The 22,379-nt window shown below is 40.3% G+C and overlaps 1 protein-coding gene across 2 annotated transcripts in view; it reads right to left on the bottom strand.

Annotated features, from left to right (window-relative positions):
- Positions 1-22,379, bottom strand: part of BARD1 (BRCA1 associated RING domain 1) — a 38,126-nt gene that overhangs the window by 7,832 nt on the left and 7,915 nt on the right. For both annotated transcript variants that reach the window (XM_075829640.1, XM_075829641.1), the window contains exons 4-6: positions 12,593-13,620; positions 8,970-9,050; positions 5,435-5,607 (exon numbers count right to left, since the gene is read on the bottom strand). In XM_075829640.1, the coding sequence (XP_075685755.1) occupies positions 5,435-5,607; positions 8,970-9,050; positions 12,593-13,620 (1,282 nt within the window). The remainder of the gene's footprint in view (positions 1-5,434; positions 5,608-8,969; positions 9,051-12,592; positions 13,621-22,379) is intronic.

Below are 22,379 nucleotides of genomic sequence, written 5' to 3'. Positions count from 1 at the left end.
GTTATGATGTTCTTATGGTGGAATGCGGTGTTAGCGTTACGGCAGATGCTACGAGACCCATGTCTTCCAATAAGTTTCACCTTTGATTCATCAGTCCACAGAATACTATCCCAAAACTCTTGGGGGTCATCTAGATGTTTTTTTGCAAATGTGAGACGAGCCTTTTTGGACAGCAGTGGTTTGCGCCTTGTAACTCTCCCACGGATGCCATTTTTGCCCAGTGTCTTTCGAATTGTGGAATCGTGTACATTGACCTTAACTGAGGCTAGTGAGTCCTGCAGTTCTTAAGATGTCCGTTTGGGTTCTATTGTGACCTCCTGGATGAGTCGTCGATACGCTCGTGGTGAAATTTTGGTAGCCCAACCACTCCTGGAAAGGTTTATTGCGGTTCCGACTTTTCTCCATTTGTAGAGAACGGCTCTCACTGTGATTTACTGAAGAGCTTTAGCAATAGCTTTGCAACGCTTTCCAGACTGGTAGATTTCAATGACCTTGTTTGCCATCTATATTGGCATCTCTTTAGAGTGTGGCATCATCTGCTGCTTTTTGAGACCTTTTATCTGGCTTCACATTGCCTGACCGGTTCTATTTAAGTGATGTTTAGATTCAGCCGGTCTGACAATTATCTGCTTATATTTCGTATAGTTATATTAACTATTCTAAGTCAAAGAGAGGTACTTCTATTACCAAACATTGATCAAGTTCCAATACCTGGCCTATGGTAACTTATATTATCAATCATCTACGCAGCTCCATGCCCAGTTCCACTGGTTTCAAGGGAGCGTCCATTGACCGTTTCTGACCTATGGAAATATCTTAACTAAATGTTGAAGGCATGTCACTTGGTGGAACATGGCAGGTTTAGTCCAAGCTTATACCTTTTCCAATACTATCTAAATGACACGTAAGAAGATAAAACGGGAGCTGTAGCGAGGACCTGTCAGTATATATCATTTTGTAAAAAGCTTTAAAAACGTGTATATAAAAGGAAAACACAAGTCAACAAATGATTATTGGTAGCTTGTGGAAGGAGTTGGCAAGTCACTTAGCAGCAATCAGAACTCGACAGCATGTAGACCACCTCTCAATCCAACTTTATAATGCCGATTAGATAGCAGCCCGTCAGGCTGAGGTACACATTTGCAGAATACAGAAGTAGATCCCTCAATCTGTTTTACCTTCATACCCATTAGCAATTTTTATATACTATTATTTTACCTCAGCTGCCTGTATAAATTATATAGATATAAAACAAACCTTTTTTTTTCTAAATTTCAGAGAAAATGTGATGGATAAAGAACTGAAATCACAGACTCTTAAACATGAAGCACTTAATGCAAAGCTCCAATTTGTCTAGAATAAGTAAATCCGGACATACACCTACCAGAATTTCATATCCCAATGAAAAGTGGAGAATGGAAACAGCTTTTGCTAATACTAGTCCTGCTGTGCATGAAAAGCAGGCAGGACAGTCCATTTCAGCTGAAGTGTTTATGAACAACTGTGAAATTGCAAAATGTGCAGATCTAATTTGTCAATGACTTGGCTGGCTGTGCCTAGGCCAGGGGGAGGCACAGGAATTGGAGACTGTACATGAAGAAAAGCTGCTATAAAAATATAAATTAGTTCTGTGCAGAAGATTAACTTAAGGGAAAAAAATTAACTAGACCAGCGGGGCAATTAATAGGTCCAATGGTCCAGATCACATTTTCCATTTGCAGTTTGCTATCTTGCCTACACAGGGGGAATGCTTTGAATGGAGAGGAAAGCAGCAGAACTGTGGAATCTTAAGAGATTTCAGACTTGGCACCTGAAGAGGACACCACCTCCTTGTCTCTTATGTGAAGATCTATACACAAACTTATCTAGACATACCTTTCCATTCAGTAAGCCAAGCAATTTCAAAACACTAACATTATAGAATCCTATTAAGAGCTTAATTAAAACCTGCTGCAGAACAGGTTTTATGCATTCAGATTTACATAAATTGGAGATTTCCTAACTGTTTACAAGAAGTGTAATCTCCTGATGCTTCAGACTGCTGACGATCGGGATCAAGACGTCACGATTTTACTTGCTTTTCATGCTTAGCTTTGTGTCACAGCCCATACTATTAATGGTATAAACAATAAGATAAACTATTTTAACCCCAACGATAGATTCACAACTCATGGATGACCCTCCAACTTGCTTGATTTGCTAGATAGCATGACAAATCTCAGCAGTCTTGCCATGATTCACAAGGGCCAAAATTTAGGTTAAACCAGTGAATCACGGCAGCTTTTCTCATCTTGTCATTTTAGGATGTTTTGCCAAATGCAAGAACAACCTCCTTCTACTGACCTTGCAGTCTTCCTGAAATAAAAGATTTTTAGTTGAATACATTATCAAAAAATGAGTCATTCCACAAAGCATTCACTTTTCTGTAGGGTTTTATGGAAAGACCTGATCTAAAACATTAAAGGCCATGTTACTCCAAAGGCCAAAAGAATGACAACACGGTATATGGATGGCCTTTTAAAGAAACTTCAAAAAAAGCGTGGAAAAACATTTAGGTTAAAAGGGTAACTAAAATTGAAAAAACTTTTGATATGTCATAGTGACTTGTCGGAAGTTTTGATTGGTGGGGGACCAATAGCTAAAACGAAGTGGCAGAAGCGCTCGGGTGAGCACGGTCCCACTTAGTTTCTGAGCAGCTTTGTTTGGAAAGCCGAGCAAGCAGTGTACGGACTTATAGACTTTCTATTGAGCCCGTACACTGCCTCAAGGAAAGTCTATCAGAAACTAAGCGGCACAGGGCTCAACCGGGCGCTTCTGCAGCTCTGTTTTAGTGATCAATGGGCGTCTCAGTGCTCGTACCCCACTGAGCAAAACTTCTGACATGTCAAAAGTTTTCTAATAGTTTAGTTACACTGTAAAGATGTCTTTTCCATAAATTGCAATAGTTAGGACAAAAATTGAGAATGTAAAAAAATATTGTAGGAGCAAGATGGATCACATAAATGTGTGAAATGTAAAGCAACTAGAGCCATGTACTTGAGTTGTGTTACTGATACAGTTAAAATATTCAGTCATTTTCCTGATAATGGTCACCTGGACTCAATGGGACAGAATAAAGTTTAGTTACTGTTTCTAGCCACTGTTCTGCAACTGTGTTCCGTTCGCTTCATTCTGTCCTGTATTTAGGATGCATTACTTCATGACTGTACAAGTAAATAATTCTGTGGCTTAGGCAGGAGGACAATAGAAATGAATCTGCGTAATAATTAGGTCATTGGGGCATCCGAACAGCTGGAGTCTACCAGCGTACTGACCGTGTTTGATGCCTTTTTGCTCTGGTTAGTATCTGGTAGACCACACAAGTGCACTTTAGATTAGTTGCAGAGCATTTTAAAAAAAAATTCTTCTGAACTTTTAGGCTGCCGCTAAAGCTAGACTCGTTTGTAGTGAGCGATAAGCCGCTGTCCACGGGAACGAATTAGGGCTTGTCCACACGTAACACAATTGCTGCAGAAAAGTTCTGCAGCATTTACGTTAAAACTAGCAGACATTCCGCAGTGGAAAAAACGCACCATTTCCTGCGCTGTGATAAATCGATGTCCATAGGAATCCATTCAGTGCTTAGAAAATCTCTGTAAAATTGCTCAAGTGAAGCGATTGGCTAGGGATTTATCTTATTTTTTTTTAAAGTGCTACATGCCAGGATTTCAGAGCTACACACTTGTCAGGAGCGATCTTTAAGAGATTTTCTATGCATGCCTATAGACAGCGATTTATCACAGCGATTATTTGTAGTGAGATAAACCGCGTCAGCCTAATGCATCCTATGGACACTGATTTATTGCTTACTACAAAACAAAAGTCTAGGTCTAGCCCCAGCCTTAATGGTAGACCTCTGTGCACCAGGTTGATGCAGCTGCTGCTCCATGGTAACAGACTACAAACCAAACCTTGTGTGTAGTCTGATCCAGCAGTCAGGTAATATTACCCTACCTCTGCCCCTCGTCTATAGTTAGAGCAGGTCTGTATTATTTATCGGTTGTGTGTCCAAGAAGAGACTTTTCAGCTGCATTTTCTCACCGCTTCCATGTCAATGTCAGAGGGAGTAGGTGGAAACAGACACACAGGATAGAAATTTGGAGAAATGAGGAGAGAGATCATGATTCAAAAGGGAATGCCTAATATGCTCTGAAATTGCAGGTCCACATACAGGCATGTCAGAGAAAGTAGGTATTGAAAATAAAAGTAGCAATACAGAAATTAGCCAACAAGATGGTGCAACTCTCAGGATATACAGATACATATAAAAAAAAAAAAGATATATACTTTTTTTTTCTTTAAAAAAAAGGCCCTTTTTTTGCAATTTTGAAGGTGAAGCAATAAATGAGAGATGGAGGGTTCAAACAAAGCACAACAAGAGAAACCAGCACACAAAAAGACAAATGTAGTAAAAAGGGATTCGTCTACACGCATTTTCATTATAACAAACCCACATACTATGACCTATAGCTCTTACATTCAGTGTATCATGCAACACATCTCATTAATGCAGATTAAATAGTTCACCGACATACGCAGTCGCTTATTAATTTATGTTTTATACTATTTTTTTTTCTTAATATGTATTGAAAGAAATAAAGAAAGACACAACCATGCAGAAAGCACTGCTCTCTATGGCCTCAAAAAGTCACACTGCAGTAGAGTCTGCAGCAGCCAAGTGACTGTACACCAGCTGCATACCTAAGCAGCAATGCAGATCATCCAGCAATCTACGCTGGGTGACAACAGCCATGAAATGACACCAGGATGACGAGGATGTGTCCCCCCCACTTTACTTCATCCATATAGTAACAATGGAAATCAATCATGCTCTTGATAAAGAAAATGTAGGTGGTGGTAACTAAATCCACTAAGCTACTCTATATATCATTCAATGTGATCACTACTATTACTTTTATGTGAATATAGTGTCTGACAATTTCATGTTTGCATTACATCAATTAAAATGAAATAATATGTGCAATGCCATTGTAATCTAAAGACACCAGACTCCACAGGAACAATAATTCCTTTCTTAGGTAACGCACTATATATTTTTTTTTCGTATTTCAACGTTCCATCATCTTGCCGCAGAGACAAGCCTTCTTTTCAAGAGACAATTATGGTAAGAAACTAATGATTAAATCAATTTTCGTTCGGCTGTACTGTAAAAGTACGGAACAATTATGAATGATTTCACATCTGACAGTTTTAAAAACACATTTTCTGATATAATTGCACAGAATGAAGTCTAATTATGTGATAAGTAGGTGTCTTTAGGTACACGGAATTCTTACAAGCTGTGAAAACTACAATCAATCCTACCTACTCCAGCCACAGAACTGACAATCCGACAATCATGCTGCGAGGATTCGGAACCGGCTCCAATACTTACACTGCATCTTGTGACGCTCCGTGCTGGAGAAGGCGGCGGACAATGACAACACGGCCATTCTTTACAGCGTCATGAAGTGGTGTGTCGTTCTGGTATCCCGTTGTATTCACCAGGGCCTGATGTCGAAGCAGCACCTCTACCACATCTGCGTGCCCATGGTTACAAGCTTCATGCTAGATGCATTATAATTAAAAAAAAAAAAGAAAACGATAAGATTTTTCTTGTATAAAATAATTGGGTTTTCTTTTAATTCATCTGTAGTGTAAGTTTAGGCTAAATTCACACTTGCGTCGTGTAATCCGTTACTCTGATCCATTTTTACATCAGAATAAAAATATGGAAATCAATGGGACTTTTAATTGCATCCATTAGCGTCCGTTATGCAGGTCATCCGTTTTTTAGATGGAGATGTATGTACAGGACATTGTAATCCGTTTGTATCTGTTATTTTGATTTCAATGGGATTTTTAACGTATCCGTTTTTATCCTTATTCGGATTATTCAACGCAAGTGTGAATTTAGCCTTAGGTCTCCTAATCCTGTACATAATCTGCTTTCAGAATAACCATATTTACCTGTGGAATAAATTCGATCATTTTCATAACCGGACATAATATAAGATGGAAATGGAGGACTCATTTAACAGCTGAACTAGTTCTAAAACCATTACGTTGACTAAATTCTCAATGACTGATTGCATACAGTGTTCCTATAAACCAGATTTTAACGCAACGCCGGTCATACATGGTCACCAGAATCAGAAGATATCCAGCCTTGGTCTTTCTCCTACATTCGAGTGTATGGACCCATTGTCCAAAAACCGCTGTCAATGGAGAAAATGCATATCTGTAATCCCACAAAAGCATAAGGTAGGTACCCATGGACAATCCCATTCTTCTATTTTGAGTGCACAGCATTCCCTACATATCACAAAGCCAACAGAACACATACCCAAGGATTCCTTTATTACTAGGCTACGTACACACCACGCCTTGAGGCACATTCAGCGTTTACACTAACAAAATCTTCCGACGTATACACTGAATGTGTTTATAGGCTATAATGGGCCTGACATATGGCAAAAGAGTGTCCAAACGTCAGAATACCTTATTTATCAATGTAGTAGTCAACTGCACCTACATTATGCACTTGGTAAGAAGGATCACTACTGTTCATGGCGAGATACCTTTTTATTTTCTCTAGAGAATAGAGAACAATTATTGCTAATGACTTTACAGTCGTTAACATTAATAATTTTGTCTATGGTATAATAAATGATTTGTATCAACTAATGAAAATCTGCTCCATCGGTCAACACACATCGTGTATGAGAAAAAAATTCTTAGTCACTAGTGGTAAGCTCTTGAAAACTGTAAATGTGGGGGCAATGTAAAGTAGATAACTCTGATAATACAAATAATAATATTCCACTGGAAATATCGCTCATATCATGGGAAAGATCTCTTTGTGTATGCCCTTTTCCCAGGACTATATCTTTATCACTACGGCTAGCTTACAAAGAGTTGCATTTTTCCTGACACTGGAAAAAAACAAAAAAAGAGTCAGATATTTGTTAAAGGGGTATTCCTGCAACAGACATACATGGAATATCCACAGGATATGCCATAAATGACTGGCAAGTAGGATTCCCGGCTCTTGAACCCTCACTGTTCAAAATAGGGTTGGGGGACAGTCGTCTATTTTCTTAGCGCCTATAGACTACAATGGAGAGAGATACACACATGCTAGGCTAGCTGTAGATTTTATCTGTGGATTGCCAAGTAGGGGTAAAGGAACCACAGTCTCCTAATAGGGAACCTCATCTATTATACATCCTGTGGATACGTAAAAAAGGTACTGTGCTGTTTACCAGCTGCATTAGCCAGGACATACACAGAGGTAATACCTGCAAGTCTACAGACCCTCAGCTGTCAGCAGCACTGGAAACTCTCCTAATGACCAAAACAATTGGTAGATGGAAGTAGTATGTACCCCCCAGACCTCTGCTTTAAAGGGGTTTTCCAGCCACTAAAAATTGATGGCCTATTCTGAGGATTGGCCATCATTAGCTGCTGGGTCTGGGACAGACTCCTGGGACCCCCGTCAAACTGTTTTGAAGGGGCCGAAGCGCTCGTACGAGCGCTTCTTCCCCTTCATTTTTTCTTGCTCACTTTGGATCGTCGACACGCATTCAGCGGCGATTCACAAGCATTGCAGCCTTCTTCTCCCATTGAAGTGCGGTCCCTTCAAAACAGCTGATCGGCAGGGATCACGGGTCTCGGACCTCGACCCATCTGCTATTGATGGCCTATCCGGAGAATAGGCCATCAATTTTAGTGGCTGGAAAACCCCTTTAAGGCCATAGACATCGTTGCACCAAATTTCATTTTCTTGTGTATTTGCTACCTAAACGCAAAGTTAAGCAACTTTCTAAATTGTCTTCATTAAAACGTTCCACCATTTTGCTGCGCTGCCGCTTCTAACTCAAATCCTTCCGTTTTTACTGACGGGATGATGTAATCCTCAACCCACCTTTTCTCACTGTTAGGCTGGATTCACACGAGCACACATTACGTCCGTAATTGACGGACGTATTTCAGCCGCAAGTCCCGGACCGAACACAGTGCAGGGAACCGGGCTCCTAGCATCATACTTATGCAGGATGCTAGGAGTCCCTGCCTCGCTGCCGTTCAACTGTCCCGTACTGAAAACATGATTACGGACATAATGTGCTCGTGTGAATCCAGCCTTAGAGATAGCAAAAGGGAGGGGGGGGGTGTACACGGCAGATCAGAGTTTGGAGAGGGGGGTAAGCTTCCAAGTCTTTTAGGAGGGTATGTCACACAGGAAGTCAGTGTCAAGGTGTAGATAGGGAGGAAAGCAGAGGTGGAACTCACACAGGTTATCAGTGTAGAGAGAAAGCTGTGCTGATACATGACAGCTAATGAAGGTAGCAGCATCCTGGAGTCAGAGACTTCACATCCAGCATATATTACTAGGAGTAACATGCCCACAGGAGAAAAGTCTGAAACTAGAGCAGCTTCATACTGAATATCAGGGGCTAGGGGGGCTGAAAATGAAGTATGAAGATTGCAGCATGAAGCTTAGTGCAATTTTTTAACACCAGGTTACCATTTCCATAGACTTTAAAGCTAGGTCTACACAAGGGATAGACATTTAAAATCAGTCACAAAAAAAAACGCTGAAAAATGTTGGCCCATTGAAAAGCTTGATAATCTTTTCAAAATCACTCCAGTCAAGCGAGCCAAAGGCAATTTCTTTTTTAAATCGCTATAGGATGGGATTTCTGAGTAATATCCTCCAAAATTAAAAGGAACCAGTCAGCCCGTTTTTGCTGCCCTCTGTGAGGCAAGTGCTGTAAAGCATTAGTCTGCAGAAGGAATCAGAAATGAAAGCCCCCCATCCTCCCCCGTATGATTGACAGCTTTCTCCCTATTACTGTGCATCTGACCTATGATACAAACGTGCTTTCTTAATACTCAAATTAAAAATGTGAACGCAACAGAAGACTTACCAAAGGTGTCCATCCCGCATTATCTTTAACATTTGGGTTAGCTCCACTCTTCAAAAGTTCCTCCACTGCTTGTATTTCACCCTGTGTGCAGGTTCAAAAGACCGTTCAATCGTCTTAAAAACACAGAGGAAAAAAGAATTCTAGCCAAAAAGGGCAAATATTCAGTAGCATGCATCATTTAACAGAAATATGTTCAAACATCTTACACACACACACACACACACACACACGATAAATCATTTATTAGATACACATATATACAGACAAACAAATACATACAATATATGGTGTGACCATTAAACCATTGGGAGGGTAAAACGCAGCATTTTTTTGTATGGCTTTTTCGTTTCTAGAATATGGATGCTTTCATTCTTACACTAAAACGTTACAGTAAAATGGCACGATGCAGCCGCTCTTATTATTAGAAGTGTAAAGATGTTTTTTTGTATAGCTGCCAAAGAACTAATGTTATCCGTCTGCAGAGTCACAGGCTGAAGCAATTTACAAATGTAAGAAATATGCTACTATTTTTTTGTGGATTTTGCGCCTATGTTCAGCAGCTCTGCAATGAAATGTTACACCATCTCCAGGGCGGACTCCGCTATTACAACAGTTGCTCCACAAATTGTATTGTGTTGTGTGTCACAGTCCTGGGAGTGCGTCTATGTAACACAAAAAAGAAGACAAGGAATTAGGGAAGCAATTCAAACACTGTATATAGACATAAAACTGGTGCAAGGCAAAGATTTGACACCTGTGTAAAAAGTAGGGACTACAAGAGTAAACGAATCGTAAAAGAAGATGCAATACAATTCAATTGCTGCCCTGCACTTAGACAAACGGTGAACTTTAAAAGGCATAACACAATGCAAACGATGAGGGGAAGCTAAAGTTTGATGGAATGTCTTGCAAGGTCATTGACAGTACAAACCCCAGGAGATCCAGACGGCCCAACATTGCAAACAGCCCTCTGGTAGAATTAGAAAACTTTTGCTATAAAGTCATTACCAAATCTAACGCGGCAAAATAGTAAAGTAAACCCAATTTTCTTGAGGCTTCCTGCTAGCCCATCAGCAGACATGCTGTTTTAGGGCAGTCTACAGCGTGTGTCCCTGTGATAGAGGCACACAGGAGCCGTTGTCAGAACAGCTAAATGAGGGATTGAGCTTACAGCAGTGTTTGTTTTTTTGTTTTTTAAAAAGTAGCCAAAATCCAACTACATTTCACTCACTTGAACTTACGAGCTAGATTTGTGGTTACGGTAATTTGCAGGAAAAAAAAAAGTCAAAGCTAAAAACACACATCCGACATACAGTGTATTTTTAGACATAAGCAATTAGCTTTTTTTGTTAACTTCACCCTCCGTCAACTTATTTCTGATGATTGGCTTCCCATTAATAAGAAAAAGTTTGCAAGCAGGCATTTTTTTTTTTTTTTAAATACATTTTTTTTTTTTAGCCAGAAGCAAATTCTTTCTTAAGAAAAGATTATTAAATGAAATTTCAAACTTCTGAAAACCGAGCTGGAAATCATAGTCTGCAAGGAAACGTTCTTGTGGGCCAGGTTATCAACTTTCATTCATCTTTCTTGCCGAGTTATTGTCAGTCACACAATAGTTGCAGATCGCTTAATTGCAGCCGCTTAACATTTTTAGTATTCTCCTGGAGACTCTACTAGTTCCAGACCAATTTTCTTACCAATGGAGCATTTCCTGGAAAACGCTCAATAATCAAGCACAGCTCCCATTGCCTTCCAAAAGATTAAATTAACTCAAATCAGACGCCAAAAATGGAACTAATAAGCATCCAAGAACGGTCATAAAACGTGATAACGATTGCCGCACATAAAAGAACTTTAGATCTGACAGCTGGGAATAACTACAGCATTAAAGTTCTGCGATAAAAACTTCATCAGAAATTTATTTTAACCCATTGTAATCTATTTAAACAAACAGATTAACAAAGCTGAAGCCTCACTAGGAAAGAGAATGCCCAAGTCTACATTCAGACGAACGTAGAAAGCCTTGGACATGAAAAACTGTAGTTTTTCACGTCAGAGGTACACCCGTGCGGAACGCGCAATCACGCATTCCCATGGACTAATCTATGGAAGGATGCGTGAAGCGCCAAAAATTAGGACAGGTCCTATTTTTTCACTGACCCTTCACACTCTCCGTTGAAACAACGGTCGTGTGAACGGCCCTATTGAAATACAGGAGTCCGTGTGACGGCTGTTAGCTTAACAGCTGTCACACGGACGAGATACACGCTTGTCTGAATGAGCCCTAGGGTCCCTTTTACACCAGCCAATTATCGGGCAAACGAGCGTTCACAGAACGCTCATTCCCACTAATTGCCTTGTGTAAACAGGGCAAAGATCAGCTGATGAATGAGCAAACGCTCGTTCATCGGCTGATTGTATCGTTTTAAATGCCGAAAATATTATCGTTGTCGGCAGCACTTCTCCCTGTGTAAACAGGGAGATGCGCTGCCGACATGATAGAAACGTATGGGGACCAGCGATTGTAGTAACGAAATAGACCAGTGTAAAAGGACCTTAATGCAAAGTGCACACGGAATGGAAACGCTGCCGATTTTTAGTCTGGAGTTGCGGGCGAAAAATCTGCAGTGGAATACAGTAACAGAAAAGTGAATGAGTTTTTAACAAACTCTTCCACATGCTGCAAAAATTTTACACACGGAAATTTACCGGCTGTGTGGATTTTTAAACTAGCAGCATGTCAATTCCTGTCACGTAATGTGCACAGATTTTTTATGGATTGTGGTACGGATTAACAGCGGAGCCGCAGCAAATATGCAGGTGCCTACTTAATTTGCAATAAAAAGAGACAAAGTACACTGCCTTTATTAATCCCTGTGGTGATGCTTCCCTGGTTCCTTACGGATCTATTTACCGAACTCCAATGAGGACGTGTCGAATCAACACGTGACCACTGCAGAAGTCACATGTGTTGACGCATCGCAACAGCCGGGAGTTCATCAAGGCACCACGGAAACGTCACTACAGGAGCGCAAGGGAAATGGTAAGGGGAGTTTACTTGCAAGGAAGAGGAAAAAATCATTGAGGGGAATGTAAGTACGGTTAAATACCAGTATTATGGCGTTAAAATAAAATAAAATAAAAAAAAAACACAAAATTATGGTGCACGTCATATGTGTAGATTTGCTTCTCGGACACACGGACAGCAGAAGACGGAACATTCCTACGCGCTTCATACCAACACTGGTGTATGAATCGCCAGTCTTTGTGAATCTGTCACATTATGTCTTTGGGAAGATAATGTGGCTTTTGCAACACCTAGGACACGAGAGAGTCTTGTTTTTAGACTGGTATAGTGGAGTCATACATTGCCTAAATTACCATAAAACCACCATTTCAATGTTAAGTTCACTATCCAAGAACGTCTCAAGAGAAATGTAATTCTCCATGTTTATAGGCAGAACATCTTTACATGACTGACCAGATTTAAGATAGTTTACATTGGTTACTGCATTACAGAACAAGCTTTTTGTGAAGAAGTCTGACTGAACTAATATACTACTCTGTTCAAAAACACAAAACTTCCAACTTCTTCCACACAGGAAGAAAAAAAAAAATCCCACCTTTATAGAAGCCACATGAAGCATCGTCTCACCCTTGTGGTTCTTCTTTGTATATGGGAAATTACTTGGGGACGTTTGAATGTTGGCTCGAGTTTGGATCTTTCGTCTGCCATCTTTAGGAGAGCGGAGCGTAGAATTGGGTTCAAGATTTGTTTCCGCTTTTGGACTTTTTCTGAATTCATTACTTTGGACTTTCCCAAGGTCACCAGTGTCTTCTTCTGACTTGGAATCATCAGCTAGCTTTGCTTTCCTTGGACGTTTTGTGGAATCAGAGGACGCAGTTGGGTAATGTTTGCGTTTTAAAGGGGTCTTTTCCCTCTTGGTACTTCCAGAAGAAATGTTCTTTAGGCTTGTGCATTGTAATGACTTCTTACGACTGGGCTGCTCTTCCACAGATTTCTCCAACTGACTTTTATTTTGTCCATTTTGTGGATTCGAATCAAAGCTGTAGTTCGTTTCTTGTCCGACATGCGACTGGACGAGAGGTGTCATCGACTCAGACATGTCACTTTCTTTCATGTTGTTCATTTCAGTAGCGTTTTCTTCAGTACGATTTTCTAACCTCATCTTTTCTGGGCTATTTTTATTCAATTGGTTACATTCATAATCGCTTTCTTGCACAACATCATCAGGCATCTCAAGTACATGAGGAGTGCTGCAAAATGACACCGTTCTATTGGATTCCTGGTTATCGTCTTTGATGCGGTCAGTATTCTCATTCTGCGTCCCAATACCCCATTTTTGGTTAATGTCCTCCAGCTGCTTCTTCTTTGTTTTTCTACGTCTCACAGTCTTCTTTTTTTTTTCAGGCTCCACACTGGGTGACGGAGAGACAAATTCATAAGTTGCCGAAAATGGAGCTTGTTTGCAGTTTGATTGAATCTGTTGGCCGGTTTCTTCCCGTTCCAAGACATACCTCACCTTCCCTTTCCGGGGGCTAAACCACATCTTTATCTGTTTTTTCTTAGATTCTCCTTCTGTAGTGTTTTGTTTGAGTGATGCATCTTGACATAAATCCATTTTATTTCCTGCAAGAGAAGTGAAAATTCTAAGTAATTTTCAGCAGTTTATGTAAGCACCAGTAGTTTCTAATAGAAGCAATTGTTTTGAAATGGTACTCTTTTTAAATGGTGTTAAAATAGGGCACTCATGGGAATATATTTTACCTGCCAGGAGACGATTGTCTTGATTTGGCAATTTCCAAGTATGGCTACCGAACTTTTAAGGAATATTAAAAAAAACAAAACAAAAACATAACACATGGTACAAGACAGAGGGCAATAGAACAAGGTGCTGTAAAGTGCACTGCGCAAGGAATTGAGTTTAGAATTTTAAGTAAAAGAAAAAAAGAACGGTGAAAAAAAGTTAGAATAAAATAGAGATTAAATGGCAGCACAATGATTATAATCGTTTGGGTACGTGAATTTTTCTTGAATATTCCCCACCCTGTATCTAACTAAAAACTGAATTAAAATAAGCCGTCCAGAGTTTTGTTTTTTTCCCCCCACAGTTTAGGCCTCATGCACAGTCCGCAAAATAGCGGGTCCGAACACCTATATATGAAATCACACATCAACGATTATTAGCGAAAAATAGACAATGTTTTATTGAAAGACAAAATCGTTAAAAATAAGTACATTGGCAGTAACATTACCCATAGATCAAGGATCCCCACGTAGGACGGGTCCCACAGCCTCTATAGGAATGTGCAAATAGTACATGCAAAGACTGGTACATAAGGAATACGATGAATATGGATAGAAACCATCCAAAACATAGTAATATAAAAAAGCAGACAGCAGAAAGGTACAATTGAGGAGGCATACAGACCAGAACTACCGGGGGGGGGGGGGGGGGGGGTGACTGCCCCAAAATAGCAGGTCCGTTGCGGAGGTAAAAAAAAAAAAGCCTTGGTCGTGCATCAGTGTGTCAGCTGGACTAACAGATCACAACAATTTACCAGTATTGGTGAATCCGCAGCGTAAAAATTACTTGACCCGGTATGTGTGCCTGCTAAACATCACAAATGTAACAAAGTTACTTATACACTAGTGAACTTGTACAATATATATGACTCTGAACAAAATAGCAAATGAAAAAAAAAAAAAAGTCAAAATAAAAAATCTGTACATTCTAATGTAAAGGAAATGCGGTCTGTCACTAAAAACTCTTTTTGCATGCGTGGGAAGAAGATGAAGACACAACCAAGTTGTCCACCCACTGTACATTAATGGCAGGCAGCACCGTCTCGCACTGCTGTTTATAAATGGTGCCATGAAATATGCGGAACGTGCCCCGTTACTTTTCTGCTTCTGCTGGCAGCACAAGGTCTCAGAGCACAGACCAGAATGGCGCTGCCTGCCAGGACGAGACGCTCGCTGCAGGCAGGGGAGCTGCTGGCTCAATAAAGACCCACATCAGCTGTTATTGTAAGAAATGGATAAATATTTAAATACCTGTTTTGGCTCTAACTGGACTAGATACGTGAGCAGAAACTGCTGTAATGAAATATTTATATTGTAGCACAGTTATTGAAGTGTCCCCTGCGACCTTCTGAAAAGGTTACAAAATAAAACCCCATATTGCCACAAAGAATCATTGTGGAGTTAAAGGATTATTCCAAACTCTGTGGCTATGTTTATCAATGTCTGAGATAAGGGTTGTATAAGATAATAAAGCATATAGTGTAGTGTACAGACCTGAACAAAACTACAATTTGCCCCCTAAGAGACGACTTTGAGGACGGCTTCTACAGGGGGACAGTGCTTGTTCACCAGAATAGAAGCTAAGCGCCTGCAGAATGTCACAAATAGTATAAACGGGAATCTATTACCATGACAGACTCCTTTAACGTTTGCTATCTATTAGACGCCAATAAGTAACTTCTGTTTCCACCAGTTCCCCTTCAGGCTGTACTGAGATACTGCAGTGAAGTTACAACTGTATCCAAAAACCGTATACATTTTCACCGCGTTTTTGCACATTTGCATTTTTTTATTGCAAGCGCATTGAAAAACCCACCAAATCGTGGTAGAAATGCATGCGGATTTTGGATGCAATTTTAACTGCAACGTGTGAATATACCACAAAAGAGGAGTATATACAGTTAGGTCCAGAATTATTTGGACAATGACACAATGTTCATGATTTGGGCTCTGCTGCCACCACATTGGATTTGAAATGAAACAACTGAGATGCAATTGAAGTCTAGACTTTCAGGTTTAATTCAAGGGGTTGAACAAAAATATCCTCTGAAACATTTAGGAACTACAACCATTTTTCTACACAGCCGCCTCATTTTCGGGGCTCAAAAGTAAATTGGACAAATTAAAATTACCATGAATAAAATATTTTTTTAATACTTTGTAGAGAATCCTTTGCAGCAATGACTGCCTGAAGTCTGGAACCCATGGACATCTCCAAACGCTGGGTTTCCTACTTTGTGATGCTTTGCCTTTACTGCAGCTGTCCTCAGTTGTTGCTTGTTTGTGGGTCTTTCTGCCTTAAGTTTTGTATTAAACAAGTGAAATGCTCGATTAGGTTGAGATCTAGTGTTTGACTCGGCCATTGCAGAATATTCCACTTCTTTGCCTTAAAAAACTCCTGGGTTGCTTTCACAGTATGTTTTGGGTCATTATCCATCTGTACTGCGAAGCGACGTCCAATCAACCTTGCTGCATTGGGTTGAATCTGAGCAGAAAGTATATCCCTGAACACTTCAGAATTCATCCGGCTGCATCTGTCTTCAGTCACATCATCAATAAACACTAGTGACCCAGTGCCTTTGGCAGCCATTCATGCCCATGCCATCACACTGCCACCACCATGTTTTACAGAGGATGTGGTGTGCTTTGGATCATGAGCTGTTCCAAGCTATCTCCATACTTTCTTCCTCCCATCATTCTGGTACAGGTTGATCTTTGTTTCATGCTGTTCCAGAACCTGGTCTGGCTTCTTTAGATGTTGTTTGACAAAGTCTAATCTGGCCTATTTGAGGCTGATTAATGGTTTGCACCTTGTGGTGAACCCTCTGTATTTGCTCTCATGAAGTCGTCTCTTTATGGTAGACTTAGATACTGATACACCTACTTCCAGGAGAGTGTTCTTCACTTGGGTAGCTGTTGTGAAGGGGTTTTTCTTCACCATGGAAAGGATTCTGCGATCATCCACCACTGTTGTCTTCCGTGGACGTCCAGGCCTTTTGCAGTTCACGAGATCACCAGTACAATCTTTTTTTTCAAGAATGTACCAAACTGTTGATTTTGCCACTCCTAACATTTGTGCTATCTCTCTGATGGATTTCTTCATTTTTTTCAGCCTAACGATGGTCTGTTTCACTTGCATTGAGAGCTCCTTTGACCTCAAGTTGTGGGTTCACAGCAACAGCTTCCAAATACCACAGCCGTTCAGTTACCCTGTAATCCAGGTGAAGAAGACTCTGGTGTCTTGAGTATGTGTCGTGTAATTGTAATACAGCCACGCAGCAGCGCCTTACAGGATCCTCCCTTTTCCCACTACCTCTTTATGTTCTAACTAGCGGTGACCATCTGGTTTACCGGTTTGGATCCTGGCAGCAGCACCTGTGGACTTTTTCATTGCCTTTTCCAAGCACTATCGTGGTGAGCATAATAGACCACGTTCAATATTCCATTTAAACCTCATTGACCTGCACTATGTGGCGCCGTGCTTTTTGCTTTTCTGTTCAAATACCACACCTGGAATCAACTCCAGACCTTTTACCTGCTTAATTGATGACGGATTAATGAGGGAATAGTCCATGCAGCCCATTAGATAGCTTTTGAGATAACTGTCCATTTACCTTTGGTCCCTTGAAAAAGAGGCAGCTACATATTAAAGGAACAGTGTCATCACAAAATTTTTTTTCATATGTTAAAGATGTTAGTGCTTTATTAAAACCGTTTATATTTGTGTGTTTGTGTTTTACTTTTTCTTATTTTTACACTTTTTCTTCCCTATGGGGGCTGCCATTTTTTGTTCCATTTCTGTATGTGTCGATTAACGACACATACAGACATGGAATACGGCAGCCACAGTCCCATAGGGACTGCGAACGGCTCCCGTCCCATCCACTTCTGTGTACGCCGTCTGTGTGGGAACTGCACATGCGCCGCTCCCACACAGTCCACAGACTTCCTGTGGACCGGAAGTCGCGGCCGGACAGTAAGATTACGGCTTCCGGACTTGTGCACTTGGACCAGCGGCAGCAGACGGAGCGGACGGGCCGGAGGGAGCCGCGGCGGCAGGAGCAGGTAAGAGATTTCAATGTATGTTCGTGTACGTTTACTACTGTATGTAAACCTACTACACTGTGTGTTAGCTCAAAAAATGGCGACACACAGTGTAGGAGGATAGACCGTTCAAACCCCTCGTTTATCCCGGCACTAGCCAGGATAAAGGAGGGGGGGATGCTGAGAGCTCACTAGAGCGAGGGCTTTTTACCCAATTTTGCAATGCTGCAATTTTGGGAATAGCTCCATCTAGTGACCAGCAATGGGAAATATTATAAATTAGAATCTAATTTATAATATTTCCTGACTCGTGGAAAAAATAAAAAAAATTTGAACAAAATGTTTAATCACCTACACACTAAATGTTTAATTAAAAAAAAAAACATGTTTTTCTGGCAACACATTCCCTTTAAAGAGCTGTAATTCCTAAACCCTTTTTCAAATTAGGATGTGAATACTCTCAAATTAAAGCCAAGAGTCTGCACTTTAAGCCCATATTCATTATATAACTGTATATTCAATATATTTTGGTAAAAAGCTAAAGTTTGTGTTACTGTCCAAATAATTCTGGACCTAACTGTATTACTCTTTAGGAGTTGAAATTGTTGTTAGCTCACAGTACTTACGCTAAAGCCTAGGTTCTCAACCTGTGATGCGCTAAACTCACAACGTGATCACGCTGTTTTTAATAAGCAAAATAGTTAATGATCAAAGCTTATGGGGTACTTTGACGTTATTTGAGTAGGGGCGCTTGGCTTAGATACATTTGGAAACCCTGCTTTAGAGAGCATCTTTAATTCTGTAAGAGTGGCTCCCGCTATGGTGGACTGGGCCCATCTATGCATGTGGCTCTTGGGTCCCCAGTATGTGGCTTTCCAGCGTTGGCGGTTCTAGGGGCTATTGTGTGCTAGTGGCACCAGGGATGTCATATCATTACTAAAACTTCATACTGAAGTCAAAACCCTAAACTGCCAGTTAACACCTGGGTAGAAGCCATATCACTAGTCCATATATTTAATAGTATCCTTCCCTTTTACTTTTCATTGTGTTCAACACCATCTGTCATATATATTTGAAAGTTGCTTGCTTCATACAAACGTTTGGGGACCGCTGCATCACAAGAGCAGCCATGTAATTTTAATGGCCGCCACGTAATTCCCTGCAGAAAATGCCTGGAGAGATGCTTCCCCTGGCTATAACAACTGATTGTTGAAGGCTAGAGAATCACGGTGATCGCTTCCAGCTAGGCAGGGTTCACATATCAGTTGTGTTCGGCCAGATGATTTATGATCGAGCTGTGCACTGGAACAGCATTCATACCTGGACAGAAAAATGCTACATGAAAGGAGACTTGTGGCATCACGGCTAATGCAATGGATGCCAAAACTTCTCCCGCAGGAAACCGTGGTATCGGTTCTGGCATTAGTTGAGCAAACCTCTTTAATTGATCTCTTATTCTGCAGACAGAAAGCGCCACCTTACTTTTCTGTTCATATTTTAATCATCTTCACAACTACATTTAAAGGAGTTGTACTATCCGATCATTAGGGCATATGGACATCATAAATTGATGTCCTCCACCTCGGAATCTCTTCATGAGCCAAAACAGAAAGCTTCCTGCAAAAGCAGCTCTTACTTTAGCGGACTCAGCACATTACAGGTTTGCCTGTTCATTTAAGTAGGCAACATAATACTAGCCCATTGATAACAGCTGATTATGGGTGTTCTAGTAATTTGCCCGCAGCGATCAGCTGATCATTGGTACCACTACAATCTGTCCATGTACTTCTCGGAGAAGCCCAACATAGCATTTGGGAGAAACGACTAGTGTAGTCATATTTACTAATGATGTTCCCCAAAAATCAAGATAAATCAGGATACACGTATGTACTATCTTAATTTGTTTTTTTATTTTATTGTAACATTTTCAAGAAAATTCATTTGCACTTAAAAATATATAAAAAAATAAAATAAAAATCAGATACATAAAACAGTAGTGCCATTTTCAAGACCAAAGGATTTTCCTTCAAAATTGGCAGACATCCAATTCCCTCCTTCATGTATGTAAAATCTATAAGACTAAAGCAGCGTTCTCCTACCATCCTAATGTAACAAAAACTCTACGGCAAAATAAAGCAATTACAAAACACTGCTTTAGCTGCCATTAATCTGCATCAAAGAAATATAATGATCCACGCTGTGTGCCTTTCAAATTATTTCCCATTACCAACAGAAGTTGAGAAATCTCTTTGATAAACGCATCTCTTATTAAAAAAAAATCAAAGGAATATGGTTTGGTGCCATCTGGGTAACAATTTTAGCCTTCACTGTGGAATGATTATTTTGCTTTAGAGAAGAAAAGAAAAAAAAGGCAGCCATTTAGGAACTCGTCTTTAGCCATTATTTAAAATGCCGCACATGCAAAACAAACTATACATAACCAAGCAAACGTGTGTTTACTAAGATTGGAATCTATATATGACAGAAGAGTCCAGAGTCATCTGAGTTGATTGGCTCTTCTCTGCTATTATCAGGGTGTCTATGTACCCGTGTCTCCTGAGCCCGAGTTCTAATCCTACAGCATAATATGGGGTCTGGGGTCTACGTGGTATCACAGGCCTACACAATCAGAAACTTACAACAGAAGCAGAACCATACGTTCATATGAGCACTTGTTCCCAATCATTGCCCTGTGCAAATAGGGCAACAATCAGCCGATGAACGAGCAAAAACCGGCATAGCTCTTTGTGAAAGGAGCAAACAAGCGCCGATACACGAGCTGTCTTGTTGATCGGTGCTCGTTATCTAAACCCATATTGGCCCATGTAAAAGGGCCTTTAGACTTTAAAGTATACTATAGAACACTAGTTTTTGACAGTACTGCAGGGAAATACACAGATAATCGGATTAAAATATTTAACTTTCAGTTCAAGACTGAGTAGTCACTTGCTTGGAGGTAAAATTTCACAAAATTGCATAAAACACCAATATTTGCTTATATAGAGAGATTTGTTCTCGAACAGGAGCGACTATTTCTGAGGTGGCCCTGAATTCTTATTAGAAAGCCACATTTATGACTAATGTGCTGATAAAATACTATAGACCAGGGTTGCAAAACATTTTGGGCCCATTTGTAACTTTTCTTAGATGGAGAGGGCTCCATAAATATACACGTATCGGCATACAGTGCCTTTGCATATGAATGCTCTACCTCTGCTATTCCTCGTCTAATAGGAACAATATCCTAACAGAGCAGGCTCCAAAATATGGCCAAAGTAATCTTAAGGGTATGTTCACACTGCTTATTTTCGGCGGTTTTTCGGGCCGTAAACCGTGACAGTTTTGAAAAACGGCCGCGAAAAAGTGCATGTCACTTTTTGGGCCCTTTTTGGAGCCGTTTTTCATAGACTATACAAAAACAGCAGCGAAAAATGCAACTTTTAATAAAAAAGTCTGAAAATCAGGAGCCGTTTTCCCTTGAAAACAGCTCCGTATTTTCAGACGTTTTTTGTTTTGTGTGCGCACACCCTTACTCATCACTTCTGACGTTGCTATGCAAAGTCACAAGAAAGTGATGTCACATCAGCATTGCCTGGCATTTGAGGGAAACCTGTCAGCAGAGCACCTTTTTTCTCGACATACAAGTTGCATTATCGAGAAAATGACATTTCATTCCCCCGGCAAGCCGATCACAAGTGAGTGCTCCTGAACTGCGCGCGCTGCAAGCTCCGACGCTCTGAGTGATGCTAGGTTTATGTATTTTTTTTAATGGAAACCATAGTAGTCGGCAGAACTTATGCTTCCATGAATAAAGACGGAAACCGCAAACGGAATCCATCTAAAACAAAAGAATTACCATTGAAATCAATGGTAATTCAAAGGGAAGCAATGCTTTCCGTTTGGATTTTCGGTCATCTCTTCCTCTGACAGAAAAGACCTAAGCGGGAGACAACGGTAGTGTGAACTTAGCCTTTTTTGCAACACACTTAACTTGCAAAATTTTCCTCTCCATCATATAAAGGACCTACACAAGACCTCATGTGGATACACACACTAAGGGAGAAAATGCCCATCAAAAAGAGATACGTAAAAGGCATAATAATTACTATCTAAGCATATTTTTATTGCACGGCTTAATTACCTTCTTGTGAGTAAATGAAGTGTAACCAGAGGTACTGGCAATCCAGACACTTCTCCATAATAGTAATTATAATTGGAAACAATAAAACAATCAAACAAAAACCTTCAAGAAAGGTAAAATAGAACAATGTCCTGAAGGTTTACAGTGGAGATCAGCAACATTTTATTTTGCTTGTTAACGGATTAGTTACTGATCACGAGTCTATTCACAATCTCTTAGGCCTCCTTCACACACGTCTTTTTTTTTTAATCGCTTTAAAACACATGTAGAAAATGCCATGCAGTTCAATAGTTTTTAATGGAGTTTTTTTTAAATGCGCTTTTGGTGGCAGATTTTATTTTATACATGGAGAGGGGGATAAACCCCTGCCAGACACCTCGGACGCTACTCATCTCTC

The sequence above is a fragment of the Rhinoderma darwinii genome, chromosome 6 (genome assembly GCF_050947455.1).
Source record: "Rhinoderma darwinii isolate aRhiDar2 chromosome 6, aRhiDar2.hap1, whole genome shotgun sequence".
NCBI lineage: Eukaryota > Metazoa > Chordata > Amphibia > Anura > Rhinodermatidae > Rhinoderma > Rhinoderma darwinii.
This window is presented reverse-complemented; position numbering and strand designations above follow the sequence as displayed.